The 23,775-nt window shown below is 62.8% G+C and overlaps 2 protein-coding genes across 10 annotated transcripts; one reads left to right on the top strand and one right to left on the bottom strand.

Moving 5' to 3' along the window:
- Positions 1-314: 314 nt before the first annotated feature.
- On the top strand, positions 315-16,975 carry CAMK1 (calcium/calmodulin dependent protein kinase I). Of its 9 annotated transcripts, none has more exons than XM_043519248.1 (12): positions 315-437; positions 1,919-2,113; positions 7,582-7,713; positions 9,062-9,136; positions 11,440-11,578; positions 13,291-13,417; positions 13,739-13,814; positions 14,076-14,188; positions 14,357-14,435; positions 14,679-14,766; positions 15,872-16,016; positions 16,184-16,975. In XM_043519248.1, the coding sequence occupies exons 2-12, from the start codon at positions 2,025-2,027 to the stop codon at positions 16,249-16,251; spliced, it is 1,131 nt and encodes a 376-aa protein (XP_043375183.1). In that variant the 5' UTR covers positions 315-437; positions 1,919-2,024; the 3' UTR covers positions 16,252-16,975. The 9 variants fall into 9 exon arrangements, with proteins under 9 accessions (XP_043375183.1, XP_043375182.1, XP_043375188.1 ...); XM_043519247.1 differs by having other exon boundaries at positions 15,833-16,016; positions 16,187-16,975; XM_043519249.1 differs by having other exon boundaries at positions 316-437; positions 15,890-16,016.
- Positions 16,976-17,387: 412 nt separating this feature from the next.
- Positions 17,388-23,646, bottom strand: OGG1 (8-oxoguanine DNA glycosylase). The gene is made up of 7 exons (XM_038408719.2): positions 23,498-23,646; positions 22,556-22,884; positions 19,376-19,555; positions 18,996-19,174; positions 18,320-18,467; positions 18,129-18,178; positions 17,388-17,988 (listed from the first exon to the last, which is right to left on the bottom strand). Exons 1-7 carry the CDS (start codon positions 23,593-23,595, stop codon positions 17,695-17,697), a joined length of 1,278 nt encoding a protein of 425 aa, XP_038264647.1. The 5' UTR covers positions 23,596-23,646; the 3' UTR covers positions 17,388-17,694.
- Between the last annotated feature and the right edge of the window lie 129 nt (positions 23,647-23,775).

The following is a 23,775-nucleotide window of genomic DNA, read 5'->3' as shown; positions in this document are numbered from 1 at the left end:
TGTGGGGGGCTCTGGAGAAGGGGGGCCCCACGGAGGGGGGTTCTGGAGAAGGGGGCCCCGCGTGGGGGGCTCTGCAGAAGAGGGGTCTTGTGGGGGGGTCTGGAGAAAGGGGTGTCCCACGGGCTGGCTCTGGAGAAGGGGGAGCCCTGCGGGGCGGGGGCGCCGCCCTAATGGGGGCTGGAACTGGGGGTGCCGCACCCCCCGGTCTCAGTGGGTCCGGCTGGGGGAAGAGGCGCGATCGGGCCCCTCCCGCCTGGGAATGGAGCCGCCCTGCCCCTCCCCCCAGCTAATTTTAGTTGAACCCCGTCGCCGGGCAGATCGCGGCCTCGGATTGGCCGCCCCGCAGCGGGCCCCGCCTCGCTGTGACGTCACTGGCGCTGGCCGGCTGCGGGCTGCGGCCGCTCTCGGGCTCGGCTCGAGGGAGTGCGGGGCGCGGGGTAAGGGCCGGGCGGGGCCGTGCGCGCGGGGTGCACAGTGTGTGTGTGTGGGGCGTGCAGTGTGTGTAGTGTGTGCGCGCGCAGGATGTGCGGGGCGCGTGTGTGTGCACGGGGTGCCTGTGCGTGTATGGGCACAGGGATCTCTGTATGTGTGTGCTCACATGCCTGTGTGTGCAGTGGTCTGTGTGCCTGTATCCATGTGTGTATCCGCTCAAGGATCCTTCTGTGTGCGCGTACGTATGTGCATGCCTGTGTGTGCAGGGACCCATGTGTGCGCGTGCAGCGATGTGTGCGCATGTGTATATTTGTGTGCAAGAGTGCATGCATGGATCTGTGTGTGCATGCATGCGTGAATGGAGAGCTCTGTGTTTGTGTACGTGTGTGCTTGCACACCCATGGGTATCCGTGTTTTCGTGTGCATGTACGGGGGGGGAACTGTGCGCATGCCCCACTCCCCATGTGTATGCTACCTGTCTGGGCGTGTGCTGCTGCATGCTGGTGCCCTGACAGTGCCCCTGTGCACCTTCCCGCTGGCCAGGCATGTTGTGCGATGCAGGGCCTGGCCACCGCTGGCAGGAGTGGGTGTCTGGCAGGTTTGGTGGGGTGGGAGCTAATGGGCAGGGATGGCTGGACTGGGTCCCAGGGCATGGGAAGGGGCGGGAGGGCCTTGTTGGCTGGGCTCCTGGGGGGATCTTTGCCAGAAGCTGGGAATGGGCGAGGCGCGGGATCACTTGTGGATTCCCTGATCTGTACATGCTCTTCTGGGGCTCCTGGCACTGGCCACTGCACAGACACTGGGCTGGATGGACCCTTCGTGTGACCCAGTCTGGCCGTTCTCATGTTCGTATGATCTGCACCTTTGCTCTGGGGCACTCCCTGGAGGGGCTGCTGTTGTCATGCCAACTGTGAGGGAATTAGTTTAAAAAAAGCAAAGCTGGATTTTTGGGTGGAAGGGGCTGGGAGCAGGGCTGGGGCCAGGGGCAGGACTGGCAGGGCTGAAGAGGCTGTGGGCAGGACCCTGGTGACCCAGGGAGGAGGTAGGGTGAAGAGCCCCGTGCCCTGGCATCGACCTGGGGCCCAGCCCACATGACGGCTGGCCATGGCCCTGATCTCTGCTGAGGCAGACTCCTACCCCCCTCGCCCCTCCCACCGGTGAGAGTGGCAATGGGTCTGGGTGCGTACCACACCGGGGGTGACCAGGACTCCTGAGGGTTCCCAAGGGGCTGAGCTTGTGGGCCCGGCCCTCCCAGCCCCTTCCCCAACTCGGCCCGTGGGCCTGGCCCGGGCCCGGCCCTCCCAGCCCTTTCCCCAGCTCGGCCCGTGGGCCCGGCCCTCCCAGCCCCTTCCCCAGCTCGGCCCGTGGGCCCGGCCTGGCTGATCCAATCGTTGACCCCTCAGCTCTGCTGGTTCAGCTCGAGCTCCTATCCAGGCAGGCACAAGCTCTTCTGCTCTGATGCCACCCCCTGCTTGCTGCCCCGCACAGGCCCTGAACGTGGTGCCATCACGCTGCTGCTCTGCACCAGGCCTGCTGGGGCGCGCTGCCCACTGCCCCTCAGGGAAGGCGGCTGACAGCCCAGCCCTGGAAGGATGATGCCTCTGGGGCAGGATGGGCCAAGCTGGAAGAAGAGAGCCCAGGACATCCGGGAGATCTACGAGTTCCGGGAGACCCTGGGCACGTGAGTCAGACCAGCCGCCCCTCCCAGGGCATCAGCTGTGCCGCTGCCTGGCCCGGTGCTCGGATCCGTCTCTACGCTTACCATGTCGCCCTGCCCACCCCGGCCCTGCAGCCTGTCTGCCGTGGGGAGGGTTTGTAACCCCAGTTTTCTACAGGCAGCACTGTGGGGGTGGGGCAGGACGCTGGCTGTGGGGGGAGCTCCCAGCAGGGGGTGCTGTGGGGGTGGGGCAGGGCGCTGGCTGTGGCGGGAGCTCCGAACTGCTCCAGCCCCAGCCTGTCCCAGTTGGGGGCACTGTGGGGAGCAGGGATGTCCCCAGGAGCTCTGGAGCCATTGCTTTCTCCCTACATGGTGGCCCTGTGGCCCTCCCCCATGGGCTCCAGTGGGGCTTGGGTGGGGCGGGGAGGGAGACGGGCTGGGCCAGGACAGGACAGGACGGAAACCTGCTGCCTCAAATATTAGCCTAAGGCTCAGCACTGATGCTGGGAGTGGTTGGGTCAATATTGACAGAGCCCTTCAGTGTGCTGGTGGGGTGAAGCAGAGCTGGGGCTGGCCAGGCAGCCGGCTGGGCAGGAGATCCCCTCCTGGGTGGGGAACCAGCCATATGCCCACCTGGAGTGGCGCTGCCAGGCTCTGTGCTCTGTGCTCTGTGCCAGGCTTGGCGCAGCACAGGTGGTTTTGGGGCTCAGCCATGGCTGGCTAAAGCTCTAATGCTCGATTAATGTGTGAATTACAGGCAGGATTAGGGCAAATGCCTGGTCCACGCCTACTGGGCTTCTGTATCTGGGCACTGGCCTGAGTCGGGCAGTGCCCCTGCTCAGTAGCGGGGCCATGAGCCCAGCTCCCTAGGCCCCAAGACCAGGCCTGACTCCCCCGCCCCTCATGCCCAGACCCTAAACACATTCTCTCTATGGGCACGTCCATTCCATGTCACCCTTCGGGGACTCTCACAGACCCGCTTTATTCCTGGGGAGACCCATGCCAAGCCTGCATGAAACCCCTCTGCTCTGAGAGCCCTCCAGTCGCTCCTCCTGCCAGGGTCCTCAGCCCACCTGTCCTCCAGCACCGCCTCCTGGTGCCCATTGCAGCTGCCCCTGCAGCTCTCAGTCTTTGGCCTGCTCTCCTCCAGTGGGTCCCAATGCTCAGCCAGCCTCTAAACTGTTTCTTTCCCTGGCCCTGCTCCCTGCCGGTGGCCTGGGAGAGCTGGTCTCTTTCAGCCTCGCTAGGCCTTTTAGCAGATCCATTGCGTGGCCAGGACTGACCCATTCCAGTTTCACAGCATCTTTGTCCTGGAGCTGCTCCCGGAGACGTCCCATGGTCCCTGTCAGCAAGTGCTGGAGGCCAGGCCCCGGGCCGGAGTTCTCCAGAGAGTTCATGGAATCAGCCTTCATAAGCTGTACACAGATCCCCCAAAGCCTCCCCCCCAACAAATGGAGCAGGACCCCCAGTATCCCAGGGAAGGCCCCCCCCATGGGTTACCTCCAACTAAGGCAGGCCCAGTGATCACACTGGTGGGTAGTGTCTGCACATCTCCTCCAGGCTGATCGGGGGGTGGGGGAGGGTATGGGGCAGAATTCATGGGCCCCAGGGCTTGTGATTGCCTGCAGCAGCCATGAACAATGTGGGCCCTGCAGGCAGGCTTTTAGCCCCACAGCTCCCCACCACCCCCAGGCTGGTCCCCAGCTCCTCCCCAGCTGCCCTCCCCTTCACCAGCTGCCATTTTAGGCTGGGCAGGCTTTCCCTAGGCAGCTGCTTCGCTCTTGGCTTGGCCTTCCTGTCCGGATTCCAGGACTGTGGCTCTGGTGCCATCACCCCGCAGGGCCTCCGCACAGACCGAGTTCTGCCCATGGCACTCAGCACCGATGGAGCGTCCCGCTGAGGGAAGCCAGCAAGCCCGTCTGTGGGCCACTGGGGCCAGCCTTAGCGGTTTGCATTTGAGTCCTCTGGGTTCAGCCCCACAACTTCTGTACCCAAAACACAGCAAAAGGAGTGTCCCATAATATCTTGCCATCAGGGTCCCACAAATGGTCCACAATGGCTTGGGCTGCCAGCAGAATGAGGGGCCCCTATAACCTTCCCCCCCCCCCGGCTTGCTACCAGCTGGGCATTGCGTAGGGGGTGGGTGGTGCCGTCTCCCCCACTCAAATGACTGCCACTCCTGTGGGGGGCGCTCAGAGGCACAAGCTGGGCACAGGTGGCCGGGGGGTGAGGTCAGTTGCATGTAGGTCCTACTCCCCCTCTGTCCAGAGCCAGCTCCCTGGGCGGCTCTCCCCGCCGGCCCCGGCCCCAGCCAGCGTACCCCTCAGAGCCCACAGCTCGGTGCTCAGGGCTTGCCTTGCAGCTGCTCCTCTGGCTCCCGGCTCTGGTGAGCACCCGCTTGGCTCTCCTGGCTGCAAGGCATAGGGCTGCTCCCCGTGGGCTGGGCAAGGGCTTGGGGCTCCCTGCAGGGGGGCTCCCACCAAAACCCCATCTGCTGTGCTGCCCCAGAGTCTCAGCTCCACCCCTGCCCATGGCAGTGCCCCTCCCACACACAGAGCAGGGCCCCCTGAAAGCCCCCCTCTCTCCTGCCTGTGGGCCCCCACTCCCTGTGCCTTTAGCTGGGCAGGAAGCTCCCCACCAGGCCCCTGCTGAGTGCACTGGGCCTTGGGCCCTGGTTGCCATGGCATCTGGTCCCTGCTCTGGCTGAGCTTGCTCCCCGGCTCCGCCTGCCCCACACGTCCAGCTCTGCCCTGAGCTACTGCGAGAGGTGGGGGGCTGTGAGCCGCTGGCTCCCTTGGCTCTACCCAGTGCACCATGAGCTGGGTCTGCACTTCCAAGGCCCTTCGCAGTGGATCCCTAACTGACCCCCATCCTCTCTCTCTGGCTGCTGAGCTGACTCCTGCCTCTGAGCGGCCCCCAAGCCAGCCTCCCTCGTCCACTTGTGAGGTTTTCAAACCAGCCCCTTTTTTCTTTATCCCCTGCTGCCCCTCCCGCAAACACCTCCAAAGCCATCTCATTGTCCACTTGTGCAGCCCTCCTTCAAATGCTGCTTCGCTGGGATGCCCCGAAACCCATGGCCAGGTCTCGGTTGCTGGTGCTGAGCTCGCCGCCCGTCACGCTGACCAGTGGGGAGGGGGCAGCCCCCCGTCTGCGTTGGGGGAATGATGCTTTCTGCACAGGCGGGGTCCCGGGGCTGGTCTCTCCCCCTCTGTATAATCCCCAACTCCCCTCGCACAGGGCTGTTTGCAGGCCTCTGGGGAGCCAGGAGCTGGATGAACGTACACACTGACTTCTTCTCTGGGCTGGGGTGGGGGGTCTGGGGTTTCCATGCAGTGGTAGGGGTAGGCAGAGCAGGGATCCTAGGGGCTGGGGTTTGCACAGGGGGGCCCATGGGCGGGGGATCCTAGGGGCTGGGTTTGAAAGATGGGGCAGTGCAGGAATCTCAGGGCTGGGGTTTCCGTGGGAGGGCAGTGTGGGGCTCCCAGGGGACTGGGGTTACAGATGCCACAATATTAAATAAACCATGTTTCACTTCCCGTCCTCTCCGGAAACCTGGGCTCTGGTGTCTCTGCCTTTTCCTGTTTACAGCCCAAGCGAGCAAGCCAAAAGAGAGCTAGCCATGGGTCAGCAGCAGGCAGGCTGGAACGGGCTGGCTGGGGCACTAGGGCCAGCCTGCTCAGCAGCGCTCCAGCAGAGGTGCTGGGTACCAGTCCCTTTCCAAGTCATCCTAAGCTCCAGCCTCTCCAGATGGATGGTGCGTGAGTGCCAGACTTGGCAGGGCAGAGCCTGGAATTCCTGCTAAATCCCCCCGTCTGAGCACCAGAGCAGCTCTGTGAGAGCACCAATTCTGCACCGTCCTGGGTGCCAGCTCATCATCTGGGCCTCCGGATGCTGTCTTCTCCTCCCCCAATGGCCCTGCTGTCTGGCTTTGTGTGCCAGAGTGCCCTGTTCTTCGCTAGGAGGAGCAGGGGTCGAAGCCTCTGCAGGGCCCAGTGGGCTCTGGGGTGCGACTGCCTGGTACTGGCTTGGGTGGGGCAAGCCCGGTGCAGCTGGTTTCCATGCGCTCCCTGGCTGGCTTTTCCCAGCTGCCACAGGTGGCTCCGATCCGCCCTTATCTCGGGCCTGGCCCCTGGACTGGATCATGATGTTCCTGTGCAAACAGCCGCCCAGCCAAGCCGTGTGGCATCAGCTTGGCCAGCAGCCCATCTGGCTCCTGCCGATGGCCTCGGGCGCAGGCACCTGCTACTGCTGCTTCTGAACCTGGCAGGGGAGCTCGCTGCTGGGCCCGTGACGAGGGTGGGCTGGGGCTTAGGGCAAGCCACGAGAACGCCACCCAAAGGGAGTATGGGGACTGGTTATCCAGGGACCCTTGCCTGGGGCCGAGGTGCAGCTGGCTCTGGGGGGCGTGTGGGGACTGGTTATCCAGGGACCCCTGCCTGGGGCCAAGGTGCAGCTGGCTCTGGGGGGGGTGCGTGGGGACTGATTATCCAGGGACCCATGCCTGGGGCCTAGGTGCAGCTGGCTCTGGGGGGCGTGTGGGGACTGGTTATCCAGGGACCCCTGCCTGGGGCCGAGGTGCAGCTGGCTCTGGGGGGGGTGCGTGGGGACTGATTATCCAGGGACCTCTGCTTGGGGCCGAGGTGCAGCTGGCTCTGGGGGAGAATGTGGGGACTGGTTATCCAGGGACCCCTGCCTGGGGCCGAGGTGCAGCTGGCTCTGGGGAGAACGTGGGGACTGGTTATCTAGGGACTCCTGGCCTGGGGCTGGCTCAGGGTGCTAGCACTGGATGTGGCCTACCTGGGGAGAGCGGTGGGGCTTTCGCAGTCAGAGTGGAAGGGGATGAATGATCAGGGCTGGCTCCTTGCAGGCAGCCTGTGGGGGGATGGGGCAGAGTGGGGGGCAAGGACGCAGTGCTGCCTGGTCCACTGTGACTTGCTTGCATCCTGCTAGCCAGTCGTCACAGAGCCCAGCTAGGCCCGTTCCCGCGCTGGCAGACCCAGCCTGGGCTCCCAGCATGCCCCAGAGCAGGCTATCCCTGCCGCTGGCACAGCAGCAGGGGAGGAGACTCAGAGCTTGGCATCTCCGAGGGCGGGCATGGGGCCGGGCTCTTAACCCAGCTGTTTTTGGGGGAGCCGCCGGCCAGGGCGCTGGGCTCGTTCTGCTCCCAGATGGGCCCTCAGCAACAGCCCCGTGTCCTGACTCCACTGCAGAATGTGGGGGAAGCCCAAAGCCCTGTGCAGGTCCAGGCCCGGGTGTGACCCCCAGCGCCCTGGCACTCGGGCAGCGCGTCTCAGCCTCCCTCTCCCCCCGGCCTCATTTTCTTCGAACTAGCTGGGGTTTCCGGCTGTTACCAAAAGCAGCCAGCTGTGCTGCTCACGCCTGGGCTCCCCCCGACTCCCCCCGTCCACAGTGCCCTCTGGCGGCTCAGTCCCACCCTGGGAGAGCCAGGCACGATGGCGGGGCTGTCCCGGCTCACCCCCCTCTCTCCCCAGGGGAGCCTTCTCTGAGGTGGTGCTGGCCGAGGAGAAGACGAACCGGAAGCTGGTGGCCATTAAGTGCATTGCGAAGAAGGCCCTGGAGGGGAAGGAGACCAGCCTGGAGAACGAGATCGCCGTCCTGCACAAGTAGGTGCTGCCGGCGTGGGCAGCGTGACTGCCGGGCTCTGCATGTGCCATGGGCGCAGGGCTGGCCTGGCTGACCCCCGTCCTTCCAGCGTGTGCCTTTGTGAGAGTGACCATCCCTCCTGCGCACTGGCCCTGTTCCGTGGCCGGACAGCCCCGGGTCTGCACCAGCACGGCCTCCTGCCCAGCGCCTTGTGCCACGAGGGGCCAAAGAGTCTCCTCTGGCGGGTCGCTCACAGAGCCCTGCCATTCCCCTCCGGGCCAGCCACATCCAGGCATGTGGGCCGCTTATCAGAGTCTTTCTCAAAATAACCCCAGGCTGGAGCCTTGTGATGTCCCTGCCGCACCTGACCCGGCTGTCTCCTGGGCAAGCTGCCCGCCTGGCCAAAACCCAGCTGCGACACGCCTGGTCCTGCCCGCTGCTGGGCTGGGGAGTGCCATGGGAGGACCCTCTGGCAGCAGGTTAGCGTGGGGCCTGGTCTGCGTGTTCCAGCCAAAGAAGCTCCTCTGCAGGCTGGTGCAGCTGGGCCCAGGGCCTGCAGGAGGAGTGGGGAGTGTCTGCTGCCTCGGGCTGCATGGGCTGGGCCATCCCCTGGTAGGCACGGCAGCCTGCAGAGCTGCGTTCACTTGGGCACGGCTGCCCATGGCCCTTCTGAGCCCCAGAAGCTGGGGCAGGACAGTCCTGACCATGTGGCCTCCTGCCCCAGCGCCCTGACGCCAGGGGCCGGGCTGGGGAGCCTTGTACCCCAGGGCATTCCTGCGGGGCAGGAGACTGCCTCAGGGTGGTGGGGTGCAGAGTGAGACTGAGCAGAGAGCAAAGGTGACCCCTGCACCCCACCTCTGGTCCGTGGGAGGAGACCTGTGGTGCCCAGGAATGGCCCCCGGGCTGCTCTGTGCCCCAGGATGCAGTGCCCCCAGCACTAGGGACACCTGCCCACCCCTGGCTGGGCTGCAGGATCCAGGGCCAGGCTGAGCCATCTGCCTGGCCTGGCCTGTGACCGCTGAAGCCTCTGTCCATGGAGGAGCGAACAGCACCCCTTTGCAGGGCCTGGCGCCTGCTAGGGCCGGCCGCTTCATCGCTTCACCTGCGGCCCCCATCTCCCCCGCGGTCCCCCTGTCTCCATCTGCCCCATTTCCAGCTTCCCTGTGGCCCCTCCATCTCCAGCCTACCCATCTGCAGCCCCCCGTCTCTTCTGCAGCCCCACTGTCTTCAGCACCCTCATCTCCAGCCCCCCGTCTCACTCGTGGCGCCCACATCTTCAGCACCCCTATCTTCCCTGCAGCCCCCCTGTCTCCAGCCCCCCATCTCCACCCCCCCATTTCATAAGCTGTTTACCCATCTTTCTTTCAGGATCAAGCACCCCAACATTGTGGCTTTGGATGACATTTACGAGAGTGGGGGTCACCTCTACCTCATCATGCAGCTGTGAGTGGGGGAATGGGGCTCCCTGGCTGGCAGAGGCGGGAGGGGATGCATTTGTGTTGGTGCTGGAGGCAGCTTGGGCGGGGGCTAGTCATGACACATACACATCTCACAGGGCTGGGGCAGGGGGCTAGTCCTTGACACGCACATCCCACCAATGCCGCGGTGCGGGGCTAGTCCCTGACACACACACACACGTCCCACCAGTGCCGGGCAGGGGGCTAGTCCCTGACAGATGCATAGAATCATAGAATATCAGGGTTGGAAGGGACCTCGGGAGGTATCTAGTCCAACCCCCTGCTCAAAGCAGGACCAATCCCCAACTAAATCATCCCAGCCAGGGCTTTGTCAAGCCTGACCTTAAAAACCTCTAAGGAAGGAGATTCCACCACCTCCCTAGGTAATGCATTCCAGTGCTTCACCACCCTCCTAGTGAAAAAATTTTTCCTAACATCCAACCTAAACCTCCCCCACTGCAACTTGAGACCATGACTCCTCGTTCTGTCATCTGCTACCACTGAGAACAGTCTAGATCCATCCTCTTTGGAACCCCCTTTCAGATAGTTGAAATCAGCTATCAAATCCCCCCTCATTCTTCTCTTCCGCAGACTAAACAATCCCAGTTCCCTCAGCCTCTCCTCATAAGTCATGTGTTCCCGTCCCCTAATCATTTTTGTTGCCCTCCGCTGGACGCTTTCCAATTTTTTTCACATCCTTCTTGTAGAGTGGGGCCCAAAACTGAACACAGTACTCCAGATGAGGCCTCCGACTCACCAATGTCGAATAGAGGGGAATGATCACGTCCCTCGATCTGCTGGCAATGCCCCTACTTATACAGCCCAAAATGCCATTGGCCTTCTTGGCAACAAGGGCCCACTGTTGACTCATATCCAGCTTCTCGTCCACTGTAACCCCTAGGTCCTTTTCCGCAGAACTGCTGCCGAGCCGCTCAGTCCCTAGGCTGTAGCGGTGCATGGGATTCTTCCGTCCTAAGTGTAGGACTCTGCACTTGTCCTTGTTGAACCTCATCAGATTTCTTTTGGCCCAATCCTCTAATTTGTCTAGGGCCTTCTGTATCCTATCCCTACCCTCCAGTGTATCTACGTCTCCTCCCAGTTTAGTGTCATCTGCAAACTTGCTGAGGGTGCAATCCACACCATCCTCCAGATCATTAATGAAGACATCGAACAAAACTGGCCCGAGGACCAACCCTTGGGGCACTCCACTTGATACCAGCTGCCAACTAGACATGGAGCAATTGATCACTACCTTTTGAGCCCAATGAACTAACCAGATTTCTATCCACCTTTATAGTCCATTCATGCAGCCCATACTTCTTTAACTTGCTGGCAAGAATACTGTGGGACACGGTGTCAAAAGCTTTGCTAAAGTCAAGGAACAACATGTCCACTTCTTTCCCCTCATCCACAGAGCCAGTTATCTCGTCATAGAAGGCAATTAGGTTAGTCAGGCATGACTTGCCCTTGGTGAATCCCTGCTGACTGTTCCTGATCACTTTCCTCTCCTGTAAGTGCTTCAGAATTGATTCCTTGAGGACCCGCTCCATGATTTTTCCAGGGACTGAGGTGAGGCTGACTGGCCTGTAATTCCCAGCATCTTCCTCCCTCCCTTTTTTAAAGATGGGCACTACATTAGCCTTTTTCCAGTCGTCCGGGACTTCCCCCGATCGCCATGAGTTTTCAAAGATAATGGCCAATGGCTCTGCAATCACATCCGCCAACTCCTTTAGCACTCTCGGATGCAGCACATCCATCCCCATGGACTTGTGCTCGTCCAGCTTTTCTAAATAGTCCCGAACCACTTCTTTCTCCACAGAGGGCTGGTCACCTCCTCCCCATGCTGTGCTGCCCAGTGCAGTAGTCTGGGAGCTGACCTTGTTCATGAAGACGGAGGCAAAAAAAAGCATTGAGTACATTAGCTTTTTCCACATCCTCTGTCACTAGGTTGCCTCCCTCATTCAGTAAGGGGCCCACATTTTCCCTGATCTTCTTGTTGCTAACATACCTGTAGAAACCCTTCTTGTTACCCTTCACATCCCTTGCTGGATGCAACTCCAATTATGATTTGGTCTTCCTGATTACACCCCTGCATGCCTGAGCAATATTTTTATACTCTTCCCTGGTCATTTATCCAAGCTTCCGCTTCTTGTAAGCTTCTTTTTTGTGTTTAAGATCAGCAAGGATTTCACTGGCACATCCCACCATTGCTGGGCAGGGGGTTAGTCCCTGACACATGCACATCTCATGGGGCGGGGGCTAACCCGGAGCTCTCCCCTCCACCTGCAGGGTCTCGGGAGGGGAGCTCTTTGATCGGATTGTGGAGAAGGGGTTCTACACGGAGCGAGATGCCAGCCAGCTGATCCGGCAGATCCTGGACGCTGTGCAGTACCTGCACGACATGGGCATTGTGCACCGGGACCTGAAGGTGAGCCAGCATCTGGGGAGGGGCCCTGCCCGCGTGGCACGGCTAAACACGGGCGGTTGAGTCACCAAAGCGTCACTGGCAAGTGCCTGCACCAGGCTAGGGGTGCCTGAGGGCTCTGATCTGATTGCCATCCATGCCCGGCACCAGCTCTGCCTCTCTCCACCGGGGTGGGCACAGAGGAGTCTCCCCAGTCTCTGTGCGGGTTGAGTGAGGCTTTTTCTGACAGTGCCTCGTCAGTGCCCCCACAGCTGTGTGTGTCGTGCTGCTGCATGGTCCCTGGGGGTGGCTGTTGGATTTGCCTCATGCTGCTTGGCCCCTAGCTGTGTCCGGGGAGTTGCCTGGGCTCTGCTGTGTCCTGCAGGGAGGTGTCTGTGAGTGCCCTGGCTCTGCTGGCAGCTGAGTTACTTACTTTCCAGTGGCTGGGTTGTTGGCCCCACACTCGCTCGGAAGCTCGGGTCTGGAGCGGTGTTTGCTGCTGTGGTCGAGGGCGGCCCAGAGACCTACGGAGAGGAGCTGTCTGGCAGGCCAGGAGCCCCTGGGACAAGGAATCCGTTGGCAGTTGCTGGGCGGCTGGTTTCGGAGGCTGTCTCTCTGCTGCCCAGTAGAACAGGGCAGGGGCCGCTGTGGAAGAGTTTTATGGCAGTTGCCTGTAGTGGTTTCCATACAGCACAAGGGTGCGTGGAGCTGCCTTCACAGGGATCCCGGGCCCTTCTCTTCGATCTGGACTTTCTGAAATATCCTGGCTTGCGTTTGTGCCGGGGTGCACTGCAGGGCATGTTGGTTTCTCTGCAGATGCCAGAGGTGCCAGCCATGGGCAAGCAGCAGCCGATTCGTCTCCCGGGGGCAGGCAGGGCTCAGAGCTCACGAGGCTGGTTTGGGCTCCAGGTGGTGCAGGGAGCTACGCTGGTCAGGAAGGTGGCCCAGCACTCCGGCGTGTAACTTTGCCAGGCTGTACCTAGCTCAGGCCCCTTCCCAGCCCAGCTGCGACCGAGAGGAGCAGATGCTGTTTGCCTAGGGTTAGAAATGCCTCACGCAGCTCTAGCATTTCCATGCCTGGGCGATGGGATGGGAAGTTACGCAGCCTCGTGCTCTGGGGCCAAGGGGGCTCTGCCTGGTCTCGGAAGCCTGGCCCAAGGGTGCTGTGTTCTGAGCCGCAGAAGAGTTTTGGTCTCGTGTGTCTGTGAATTCTCCAAAGCTCCTATTTGCACTGAGTGCTCCAGCCCCTCAGACGCCCTCCCTGTGCCTGGACAGCACCTGCCTCTTCCCCTGGCCCCAGAGCGCTCGAGTGCCAGGCCCCTATTCCTCCCACAGCCTGGGCACGGCACTGCTGGCCAGCGGGCTCAGCACCCCCTGCTGGAGCCCAGGCAGGCTGACTCGACTGCCAAGGTGGGAGGCAGGGGGAGGGGAAGAGACTGGGGGGCTAGAGCAGGGTTAATGGGGGTCAGAAGGCTGGTAGGGATAGGAACAAATGGGGCAGGCTGGGATTGTGGCAGGGGACCAGGGCAGGAGGTGAGGCCATGGGGCAGGGCCAGGGTGTGGGGGCAGCTGGGATCGTGGCAGGTCAGGAGGTGATGCCATGGGGCAGGGCCGGGATGTGGAGGCAGGCAGGAAATGCAATGTGGGGCACACAGGATGCCCTGTCGCGTGGGGGGCCGTGTGTGGCTGGGGAGCTGGAGCCAGCCGGGGCCTGGCTGACCCCCGTCTCGGTGCAGCCCGAGAACCTGCTCTATTACAGCCCGGACCCGGACTCCAAGATCATGATCAGCGACTTCGGGCTGTCAAAGATTGAGGGCTCTGGCAGCGTCTTGTCCACGGCCTGCGGGACCCCCGGCTATGTGGGTGAGTGATGCCGGGTATGGGGGCGGGGGGGTGCCCCATCCCACCCAACCCTGGCTTTCCTGGGAGGGGGCTTCTGTGGCGGTTTCCTGTCGGGGGATGAGGGGGGGTTATGCCCTGTGTTTGGGGTTTCCTGTCGGGGGGCAGAGAGAATGGGGGTTCTGCCCATATTGGGGGGCAAGGGGAGGGGGGTTCTGCCCCATGTTGGGGTTTCCTGGCAGGGGGTTCTGCCCCCTTTGGGATTCCCTGTCGGGGGGTGTCATGTAATTAAGTCTCTTGAAGGAGACCAAGCCCCATCCTCACAGCTGCCCCCCTCTCCCCCAGCCCCGGAGGTGCTGGCCCAGAAGCCCTACAGCAAGGCTGTGGATTGCTGGTCCATTGGTGTCATCGCCTACATCCTGTAGGTACTGCGGGGCTGCAGGGGGGCGGTGTGGGTGGCGCAGGGATCTGGGGGGAATCCCTCTGAACTGGGTGGGTACATTATCTGGATCCCTCCTGTGATTCCCCCCCAGGCTGTACAGTTACCCCCAAGCTGTGATTTCTCCCCCCCTCCGACTGTGCGGGTCTTCCCCCATTTCTCTTTCCCCCCCGAGCAGTGATCTCACCCCCCCAGGCTGTGCAGTTCCCCCCCCCCCAGCAGTGATCTCTCTCTCCCCCCCAGGCTGTGTGGTTACCCCCCCTTCTATGACGAGAATGATGCGAAGCTCTTTGAGCAGATCTTGCGGGCCGAGTACGAATTTGACTCGCCCTACTGGGACGACATCTCCGAGTCAGGTGTGCGGGGCTTGGGTTCTGCTTCCCCCATGGGCTGCAGTGAGTGTGGGCAGGGGCCAGCCTGGCCAGTGGGGACATGGGGTGGGGGGTTCAGAAGAGGAGGGATGGGGGGAGAGCGGGCAGGGCCCGGCAGGTGCCATGATGCGTGTTTGTTCTCTCTGGTTCTAGCCAAAGATTTCATCCAGCACTTAATGGAGAAGGATCCCAGCAAGCGCTTCACATGTGAGCAGGCCCTGCAGCACCCCTGGTAAGAAGCCCATCCCTGGTCCCGCCCGGGAATCCCCTTTCACAAACTACCCCACCCTATGGTGTCCCTGGAGTGGGACAGGGGCTGTCCCTGCACAGCCAGCTGCCTCCAGGGGCTCGGCCACTGCTGGGTTGCTCTGCCCCAGCCTTCCTGGGCCTGCCCTTTAAGCAGTGTGTGTGTGTGGGGGGGGGAAGCTGCTGGGATCCTGGGCACCAACCCCCCCCACCTCTGTGCCCGTCTCAGGATCGCCGGGGACACTGCGCTGGACAAGAACATCCACCAGTCTGTCAGTGAGCAGATCAAAAAGAACTTCGCCAAGAGCAAGTGGAAAGTGAGTGTCTGGTCCCCCCCACCCAGCAACCCACAGCTACGCCATCCCCACCCCCACCCCCACCCTGGCAGCTCCCAGCTCCAGCCCTGGCCTCTCCCAGCAGGGGGCGCTGTGGGAAGCTCTGTGGGAAGTGGGGTGGGGCGGGGCAGTGGCTGTGTGGGGAGCTCTGGGCTCTCCCAGCAGGGGGCGCTGTGGGAAGCTCTGGGCTCTCCCAGCAGGGGGCGCTGTGGGAAGTGGGGCGGGGCAGCAGTTGTGTGGGGAGCCCTGGCCTCTCCCAGCAGGGGGCGCTGTGGGAAGTGGGGCAGGGCAGCGGTTGTGTGGGGAGCTCTGTGGGAAGTGGGGTGGGGCGGGGCAGTGGCTGTGTGGGGAGCTCTGGGCTCTCCCAGCAGGGGGCGCTGTGGGAAGTGGGGCAGGGCAGCGGTTGTGTGGGGAGCTCTGTGGGAAGTGGGGTGGGGCGGGGCAGTGGCTGTGTGGGGAGCTCTGGGCTCTCCCAGCAGGGGGCGCTGTGGCAGCACTTGCCGTCTCATGTACAGGGCCCTACCAAATTCATTGTGCGTTTTGTTCAATTTCAGTCATAGGATTTTAAAAATTGTAGATTTTATCTATTTAAATCTGAAATTTCACATTGTCGAGGTCTTGACCCAAAAAGGAGTCGTGGAGAGGCGGGGGGGATTTCTGGGGTACTGCTACCCCTATTTCTGTGCTGCTGAAGTGCGACGGCTGCTGGCCGGGAGCCTGGCGCTGAAGGCAGCTCCACTACCAAGGAAGGCTGGCACGGTCCGGTATTGCCCCCTTACTGCTGCCTGCAGAGCTGGGCTCAGTCAGCAGCCGCCGCTCTCTGGCCACTCAGCTCTGAAGGCAGAGCAGAATTAAGGGTGGCAATATCACGACCCCCTAAAATAACCTTGTGACACCCCCCCCCAACTCCCTTTTGGGTCTCCCCTGTGAAATCTGTACCGTAAAGGGTAAAAGTACACGAAAGACCAGATTCACGGTCCGTGACGTGTTTTTCATGGCCATGAATTTAGTAGAGCCCTGCTCATGTGCATTTGCTGCCATGGGGCTGGAGTTGGAGCCAGTCCCCATTAGCGGCACCCATTCACAGCCCCCTGTCCTGGTGCAGCAAGCGTTCAATGCCACTGCCGTGGTGAGACACATGAGGAAGCTGCAGCTTGGAACCAGCCAGGAAGGACCAGGGCAAACCACTCCACCCAGCCCCTGCGACCTGCTGGAGGCTGGCGCCAGCAACGGTGAGTCGCCAGGCCGGGGACTCTCCCAGTGGGACATTGAAGTGGGTGGGTCCTGTTGGCTAGGGCTACATCCCCCTGCCCAGCCCGTCCCTGCCCATATTCCCCATGCCAGGCTGAGCTGAGCCCTCAGGCAGGAACGCTGTGTCTGATCGCCTCTTCTCTCCCGGCAGGGTCAGACTCCAGGGGCTGCGACAGGTTGCTGGGGCCCAGCTCTCACTGCCCCCCCCAGGACTGACAGCACCCAGCATGGCCCTGCCCCGTGGGGGCCCTGGCAGGCTGGGCTCCAAACTTGGGGATGACCTGCGCAGGGTGGGTGGTGGCGCTGGCATTGGCATCTCATTGCTGCAGCTGCCATGATCCAAGCTGGGTGACTGGACGCAGGCTGCAGCCCTGGCAGGGCACAGCAGAGAGCTGTCCCAGGACGGAGCCTCCGTGGGAGATAGCAACCGCAGCTGGCGCTTGAGGCACGGACACCCCTGCTGCAGGGTCCAGGCTAGGAGCCTAGCATCTCCCCTGGGGCAGAGCCAGGCCCAGCCTCCCTGGGGGCCACGCCTGGGCTGCAGCCCTGGGCCAGGCACACTGACCCCCCAACATGCTGGGTCTTGCATGTACTTGCTCACACCACTGCAGCCCCCTTCCCTCCCTCTCTGCTGTAGGGAGCTCAGGAGCTGGGACTCGCACTCTGGCCGGATGCCCAACAAGGGGCCCTGAGCAGGCTACTTGCCTAGCTCTGCTGAGGGGGTGGGGAGGGTAGGGCTTGGTGCAGCCAAGCTGCAGGGTGAGTGGGTGGGGCTGGGGCTGGCCTCTGCTGTGGAACAAGGGGCCTGGTTCACCTACTGCAGCCCCCATTCCTGCCCCCCACACCCGTGTCCCCGGCCCCTTCCCGCATGTTCAAGCAGAATTTCCACGCAAGCCTGTTTCTACATTGACACTTGTATTAAAGGAAAGCAGTGAATGCAGCCCGGCAGCTTTGCTCACTGGGGCCCTGGCTCCATGGAGGGGGAGGGGGCGGAGTCCCCCCCACATCCACTCGCACCATGGCGGGGCCAAGGCAAGGCTGTGCTAGGTCAATGCCCCAAGCCCCCCAGCTTGTGACGCCAGGCAGGGGGACCCGAGGGGAGAGGGTGAATCTATGTCACCTGCTGAGTGCACTGGGGAACGCTTGGCAGACCCAGCAGGGCAAATGCCCCCACATCCTACGCTGCAGGCTGGCAGATTGCGCCACCCAGTACTAGTCCCGGCAGCTCTGGGCAGCCCCCCTCAGCTCTCCTTGGCACCCCGGCTACAGCCGGTCTAGAGCCTGGGCACCAGGGTTAGGGCACAACCTTGGCTTGTGCTGGTTCGCATGGGCTCTGACCCACGCTCTGCTCCTCGAAGGCTGGCAGCTGGCATCTGCACTTCAGGAGCCTCTGCCTGGCTTGTGCATTGGGTTCCTGGGCTGAGCCAATACTAGCCCTTTGCCCTGGTGGGTGCCAAGTCCATGGCGCTGAGTTCGCACTGAGCCCCCCCCCAGTTTCCCCTCCAGCCGCTTTTGATAATCTGCGTTACAGACCCTGTCCATACAGCCAGGCCACCCCCCCAGGTCTGTTATCGCTCCCTTCCCACAGTGCCGGTGGCACCAGCACCAGGGGCCAGCCCTCCCCAGCAAAGCTGCAGCTGATGCAGCAGGAGCTTCCCGCTACAGTGTCCCCTGTGGGGAGAGGCTGGGGCTGGTGTGGCACTTTTTCCCACGGGGCCGCTTCCGGCTGGCCCCACGGTGGCATTTGCCAGTCAGGGCAAAAGTGGCTGGAGCTGCTTCTGTGCACAGAATCCCTGTGGCTACAGGCAAAATCGAGTCCTGCCCCCCTGCTTCCAGGGCAGGGGTGGGTCTGCAACGGGACAGAGAAGCCGCTGTTGGGGCTGGGCCCCCCTTTGTCCCAACGCTCGTGCCAGGGTTCTGCCGGAACATCTTTAAATCGGCACAGAAGAGAACCTGTAAGACAGGGAGAGATGGAAGCTTGGGGGTGGGGAGTGCACGCCTAGCCGTGGGAAGGGGGATCTGTCCTTGTGGGCTGCCCTGTTCCGCCGGGGGTTGGGGGGCCCCTCTGGGGACATGCCCTGGGCACTACTCACCGCCTGCGCCCAGCCTGCATAGGGTCCCCAGAGCCTCCGGAAAAAGTCTCCTGAGGAGAGAAAACTCCAGTGAGGGGGGGGGAGGGAGCAGCCTCTGGGGCCACGTGGCCTCCCTGCCAGCCTGCGCCCTGGGTCCTTGTTGAGCTGCTCCCCAGGGAGGGGGCCCAGCGCAACCCCCCCCCAGCACTCACCAAGCTCACTGTGCACACGCATCGTCACACTCTGGGCGCCTGAGCCCAGCTCCAGGCCGTAGTCCCGCCGGGCGATCTGCCATATGTGGGTGTCCACGGGCACGGCCTCCGCCTTGTCCAGCGCCATCAGGCACACGCAGTCTGCCACCTGCCTCCGAGGGTGGGGGTGAGAGGGTAAGGCCCCCCCATCTCCATCCATCAGCTCCCTCCACCCCAGCTCTCCCCAGCCATCAGCTCCCCCCACCCCTGTCTGCCCCCTGCCTCCATCTATCGGCTCCCTCCACCCCCTGCCTCCAGCCATCAGCTCCCCCCACTCCCCACCAGCCCCCGCCATCAGCTTCTCCACCCCCCATCTGCCCCCCTTCCCTAGCCATCAGCTCCTTCCGCTCCCTGCACCCCCTATATGTCCCCCATCAGCCCCCCACCTCCATCCATCAGCTCCCTCGGCCCCCCAGCCATCAGCTCCCCCCACTCCCATCTGCCCCGCTCCCCCACCTCCTCCCTCAGCCATCAGCGCCCCCAGCTCGCTACATTGAACTGCTCCTGCCATACACATCCCCTGTGGCCCCCCCCAGCTCTCAGCCTGCTGCAGGATGGGGCCCTGTTCCCTGGCCTGGTGGCTGAGGTGAAAGGAGCCAGGTGCCTGCGCTGAGCCCCTGGTGGCCCCAGCACTCACCTTGGCCCCCACGCCAGGCAGGGCGCAGAGCAGCCTCCTGGCCTCCGGGTAGGGGGTGCTGCGCAGCTGGTGCAACCCCTCGGCCCCAAACTGCCTCAGCACAGCCTGGGCGCTCTGGCTCACAAACTTTGCCCGGTAGCCAAAGCCCAGAGCCCGGAGCCGGCGCTCAGCGTCAACCCCTGCACCAGAACAGCAGGTCAGCCACAGGGTGGGTGCTGGGCTGGCAGCCAGGGGCAGGGGGGGGGGCAGAGGGGCACAGGGCTGCTGGTTGGGGGGGAACAGGAGGGGGTGGGTGCAGGGCTGCTGGCTGGCAGGAGGGGGCGGGCGTGGGGCTGCTGGCCAGCTGGCTGGGGAGGCCAGAGGGGGCAGGACACACTCACCGGCCAGGGCCTGCAGCGAGGGGAAGGCGTGGTACGGCTCCGTGTCCAGCTGGCAGAGGCGGCGCCCGAAGGCCCGGCAGAGGCGCTCAATCATACCCGTGATGCGCGCCAGGTGGTTGTTGGAGGTGCAGAGGAAGGAGAAGAGGCACTCGACGGGGTCCTGGCGCAGCACGCGGACGCCTGCAGGCCAGAGGGCAGCCTCTAGCAGGGAAGGTGCTGCCTGGCTTCCACATGGCAGCCCCACGCAAAGGGCCCAGGCAAAGCCCTCATAGTCACCACCCCTCCCTGCAGCCAGTGCCAAGCACCCAGCAGGACTCAGGCCCCCACAGCCTGTGACTAAACCAGCCTGGGCAGGCCCCAGCCTCTCCCCAGCCACAGGTGCCAGGCAGGACCCAAGATTCACCCGAGCCACAGGACCAGCACTCAGTGGGGCATAGGGCACAGCCAGGGCTCCATACGACCCCAGACCGGCCACCATGCACCTCCTCCCTCGGCCTCTGGCCTTTACAAGGATCTGCTGAGCAGAGAGATGTGACTGTATGCAGCGCCAGAACCTCCTGCCCCATGTGCCCCACCCTGCCGAGCACCCCAACCCTGCACCGGCCCCTGGAGCAACACCGCCCTGCTGCCCCACTCTTTGCCTCTCCGAGAGCTCCCCCCTTGCAATGGGCCCAAGCAGCAGGGTGGCTGGTACACTGCTCTGGTAGCACATGGTGCATCAGGGCCAGGCAGCACTGACACCGTGACTTGCCTCTGTCAGCAGGCACGCTACACTGACCTGGGCGGGCTTACAACGTCCCCCTCTGCAGAGCACACGCTAACAGAGCTTCTTGTCCCTACTGCTCCAAGCCGAGGGACGGGAGACAGAGGCAGGGACTTGCCCAGTTCTCAGCCCTGCGGCAAGCAGGCTCCTGCCAGGCTCACAGGGATTCGGGGGAAATGCATGAGCTGGTTTATCTGTGTGATATGCAATGCCCGTTTGTTTCCCTCCAACTATTCTGAGAACCTGAATGAGTCAAGGCAGCCAGACACCCAGGGCAATCAGCACTGGGGTAAGGGAGGCACACGGCTGCCCACAGCAATGCTAACTCACTGTGACATGCACCAAGTGAGAGGGAAGAAGGTGGGGAGCTGGTGCTTTCAAACAGCTGATGCCCCACAACTGAGGAAGACTATGAATGAAATTGATCAGAAGGAAAAATGTAGACTGAAAAAATGTAACAAATAAAGTTTATCAGGTGGCCAAAATGCCACGATTCTACAACTAAGCAAAGACAACTTTGGTTAGAAGGCCTTCGTGGTTCAGTGGTGAAGGCAACAATTAGAAATAAAAATACAATAGATACCAAATGAGAAAAAAAGGAAAAAGATGGCAATTTATATAAATGTAAAGTTATGAAATGTAGAAAACTAATAAGGGAAGCTATAGAAACCAGGGAAAAATCCATGGCTTGCAAGAATAAGGAGGAGTTTTTAAGTATATTATGAATAAAAGAAAGAAAACCAATAGTATAAGCCCTTGTTAGACAGAGATGGTAAAACTGGTAATGATGCAGAAAAGGCAGAAGTGTTCAGTAAATATAACTATTCTGTATTTGGAAAGAAGCATATCACATGAGGATGATGAAGTATTTTTCAGTCCATTAGTAACTTAGGAGGATGTTAAACGACATCTATTAGGGATAAACATGTTTAAATCAGCAAGTCTAGAAAATTGGCACTTAAGAGTCATAAAAGAGCTGACTGAGGTCTCTGGGCTACTGATGTTACTTTTAAATAAATCTTGGACTAGCTGGGAAATTCCAGAAGACAAGACGAGTGCTAAGATCAGGCCAATATTCAAAAAGGGCAAGCGGGATATCCTGGGAACTAGAGGCCAATCAGCCTGACATCAAGCCCAGGCAAAATAATGGAAAAGCTGATACAGGATTCAACTAACAAGGAATTAAAGGGTGGGAATATTATCGATGCCAGCCCCACAGTGTTTGGGACACACGGCACATGTCATTCTTTTAGGAGCTTCCACGTTTGACTGATAAACGTAACTGTTGTACCTTTTATAAGGTGTTTGCCGTAGCGCTGCATGGCGGTCTGCTTCAAACATTTGCCCTGTACCATCTCAACAAGATACATGTCAAGTAGGGTAAGCCCTGGCTAATTGCCAGCTCTCCCAGAGCAGGTGTCCATGGGGGCCACCATCGAATGGGGGCATTTCTAGTGGGGTTCCACGGGAATCAGTGAGAGCCAGATGCTGTTCAGCATGTTCATCGCTCCTCTGGCAGGAAATCGGCAATCCCTGCTGACCACAGATGGAGGGAGGGGTAAATCTGCTGAGACAAGTAGGCGTGCGGCCAGCTGGGCCCATTCACACAAAACGTGCTTTAGCTCAGCCAACTGGCAAGTTGGACATCGAGGGCCAAGGAGCACAGGCCCCCACAGACGGGGGACAGTGTCCTGGGAAGCAGGGAGACTGGAAAGGATCAGGACCTATGGGATTGGGTCCTACAGGCAAGAAAGGCCCCCAGGAGCTTAGGCCTGGTCTTAGTACCTGGGAAACTGACCCAGAGCCCACAAGGTACACCATCAGGGACCTGCTCCTGGGCGCCGCTCAGACAGAGCCCCTGGGCTGGGGTGGCTCAGCACAATGCGACATGGGAGAAGCAGGTGGTGAGGAAGTGTGCCAAGCCCCTGCTGGAGGGGCGGCACCCAGACACCGCCCTAGGAGAAGCCCACTCAGCCCTGGGCACGGGGAGCCGAGCAGAACAGCTGGGAAGAGCCACGAACCAATCAGGAGCCAGCAAGCACATGGCGAGGGCCCCGGCTGGGGCGAGGCACGGCACAGCAGGGCGACCACACACAGACCAGGCAGCAGAGGAGAGGAACTGCCCTTGGCCATGGCATCGCTCAGGGCTCGGCGAGCGGGAGCTGTGGTGACCGAGCAGCCCCAGCCCAGATGCAGCTTGGTCAATGGAAGAAGGCTCCCGCCCTTAGCTCAAGGTAGCCAGTGTCTGCCTTCCGGGGTCAGGGCGCTGGAGCTCTGCCAGTCCAGGCCCCCAGCGACAAGCACTGGCCGGACGAAAGTCCCAGCGAGACATCGCGCCTGTCCCAGTCAGCCTGCCAGGCGAGCCATGACACGTGCCTGTTCCCCCAGCCCAGCCCTTGGCTCTGGCCCCAATATACCTGGGAAATTGGCAGCCACTTTCCGGAAGTGTGGGTCCACCGCGCCCCAGGCCTGGTACAGCCCGGCCAGGCCTACGTCCAGCTGGAAGTAGTCACGGAGGATCTGCTGGGCATCACAGCCGCCCAGACCCGCCCCAGGCTGCCGGCTCCCCGGGTCCCTTCCCCTGGGCTGCAGCTCCTGCCCCTGCCCCGTGGCCTCTGTGCGGCTGCCTTCCTCCTCCTCCTCCTCCTGGTGAACCATGTACCAGAGCCGCTCCTCCGTCTGCCTGAGCGTCCACACACGGCCCGCCAGGACCCCGGTCCAGTGCCCGGCGCTGCTCTCCCTCCAGCTGACACACACCCGCGGGTCAGGGCCAGGGCCAGGGCCGGCTGCGGCAGCTCTGAGCCAGGGCCGCCCCCAGCCCCAGGACCCCTCCTCGCCCCAGCCCGCCCCCCAGGCCCCAGCCCCAGCCGCCCCGCCCTGCTCCCCCCGGCCCCAGGACCCCCCCTCGCCCCAGCCTGCCCCCCCCGGCCCCAGGACCCCCACCGTCCCAGCCTGCCCCCCCGGCCCCAGCCGCCCCGCACTGCCCCCCCCGGCCCCAGGACCCCCCCTCGCCCCAGCCTGCCCCCCCCCGGCCCCAGGACCCCCACCGTCCCAGCCTGCCCCCCCGGCCCCAGCCCCAGCCGCCCCGCACTGCCCCCCCCGGCCCCAGGACCCCCCCTCGCCCCAGCCTGCCCCCCCGGCCCCAGGACCCCCACCGTCCCAGCCTGCCCCCCCGGCCTCAGCCCCAGCCGCCCCGCACTGCCCCCCCCGGCCCCAGGACCCCCCCTCGCCCCAGCCTGCCCCCCCCGGCCCCAGGCCCCCCACCGTCCCAGCCTGCCCCCCCGGCCCCAGCCGCCCCGCACTGCCCCCCCCCGGCCCCAGGACCCCCCCGGCCCCAGCCGCCCCCCGGGCCCGCTGACCGGAAGGCCTGGCCGCAGCGCAGCACCAGCTCCAGCCGCAGCTCCGAGCGCCGGCAGGACACGTGGCCCCACCGCGCCGGGCCCCCGCAGCGCCTCATGCCGCCGCCGACGCTCTAGGCGGCCGCCGGCATCTCTATGGCGAGCGGAGGCCGGCCGAGCCCCGCCCCCGGCGCCCCCGGCCCCGCCCCTCACAGCGCCAGGGGCGAGCCCTCCCCAAGCCCCGCCCCCTCGCCCTCCCCAGGCCCCGCCCCCCGGGATCCCGCGGGGCCAGCGCGGGG

The sequence above is a fragment of the Dermochelys coriacea genome, chromosome 7, assembly GCF_009764565.3.
Source record: "Dermochelys coriacea isolate rDerCor1 chromosome 7, rDerCor1.pri.v4, whole genome shotgun sequence".
NCBI classification, from domain to species: Eukaryota; Metazoa; Chordata; order Testudines; family Dermochelyidae; genus Dermochelys; species Dermochelys coriacea.
Note: the sequence above shows the minus strand (reverse complement) of the source record. Positions and strands in the feature narration are given on the sequence as shown.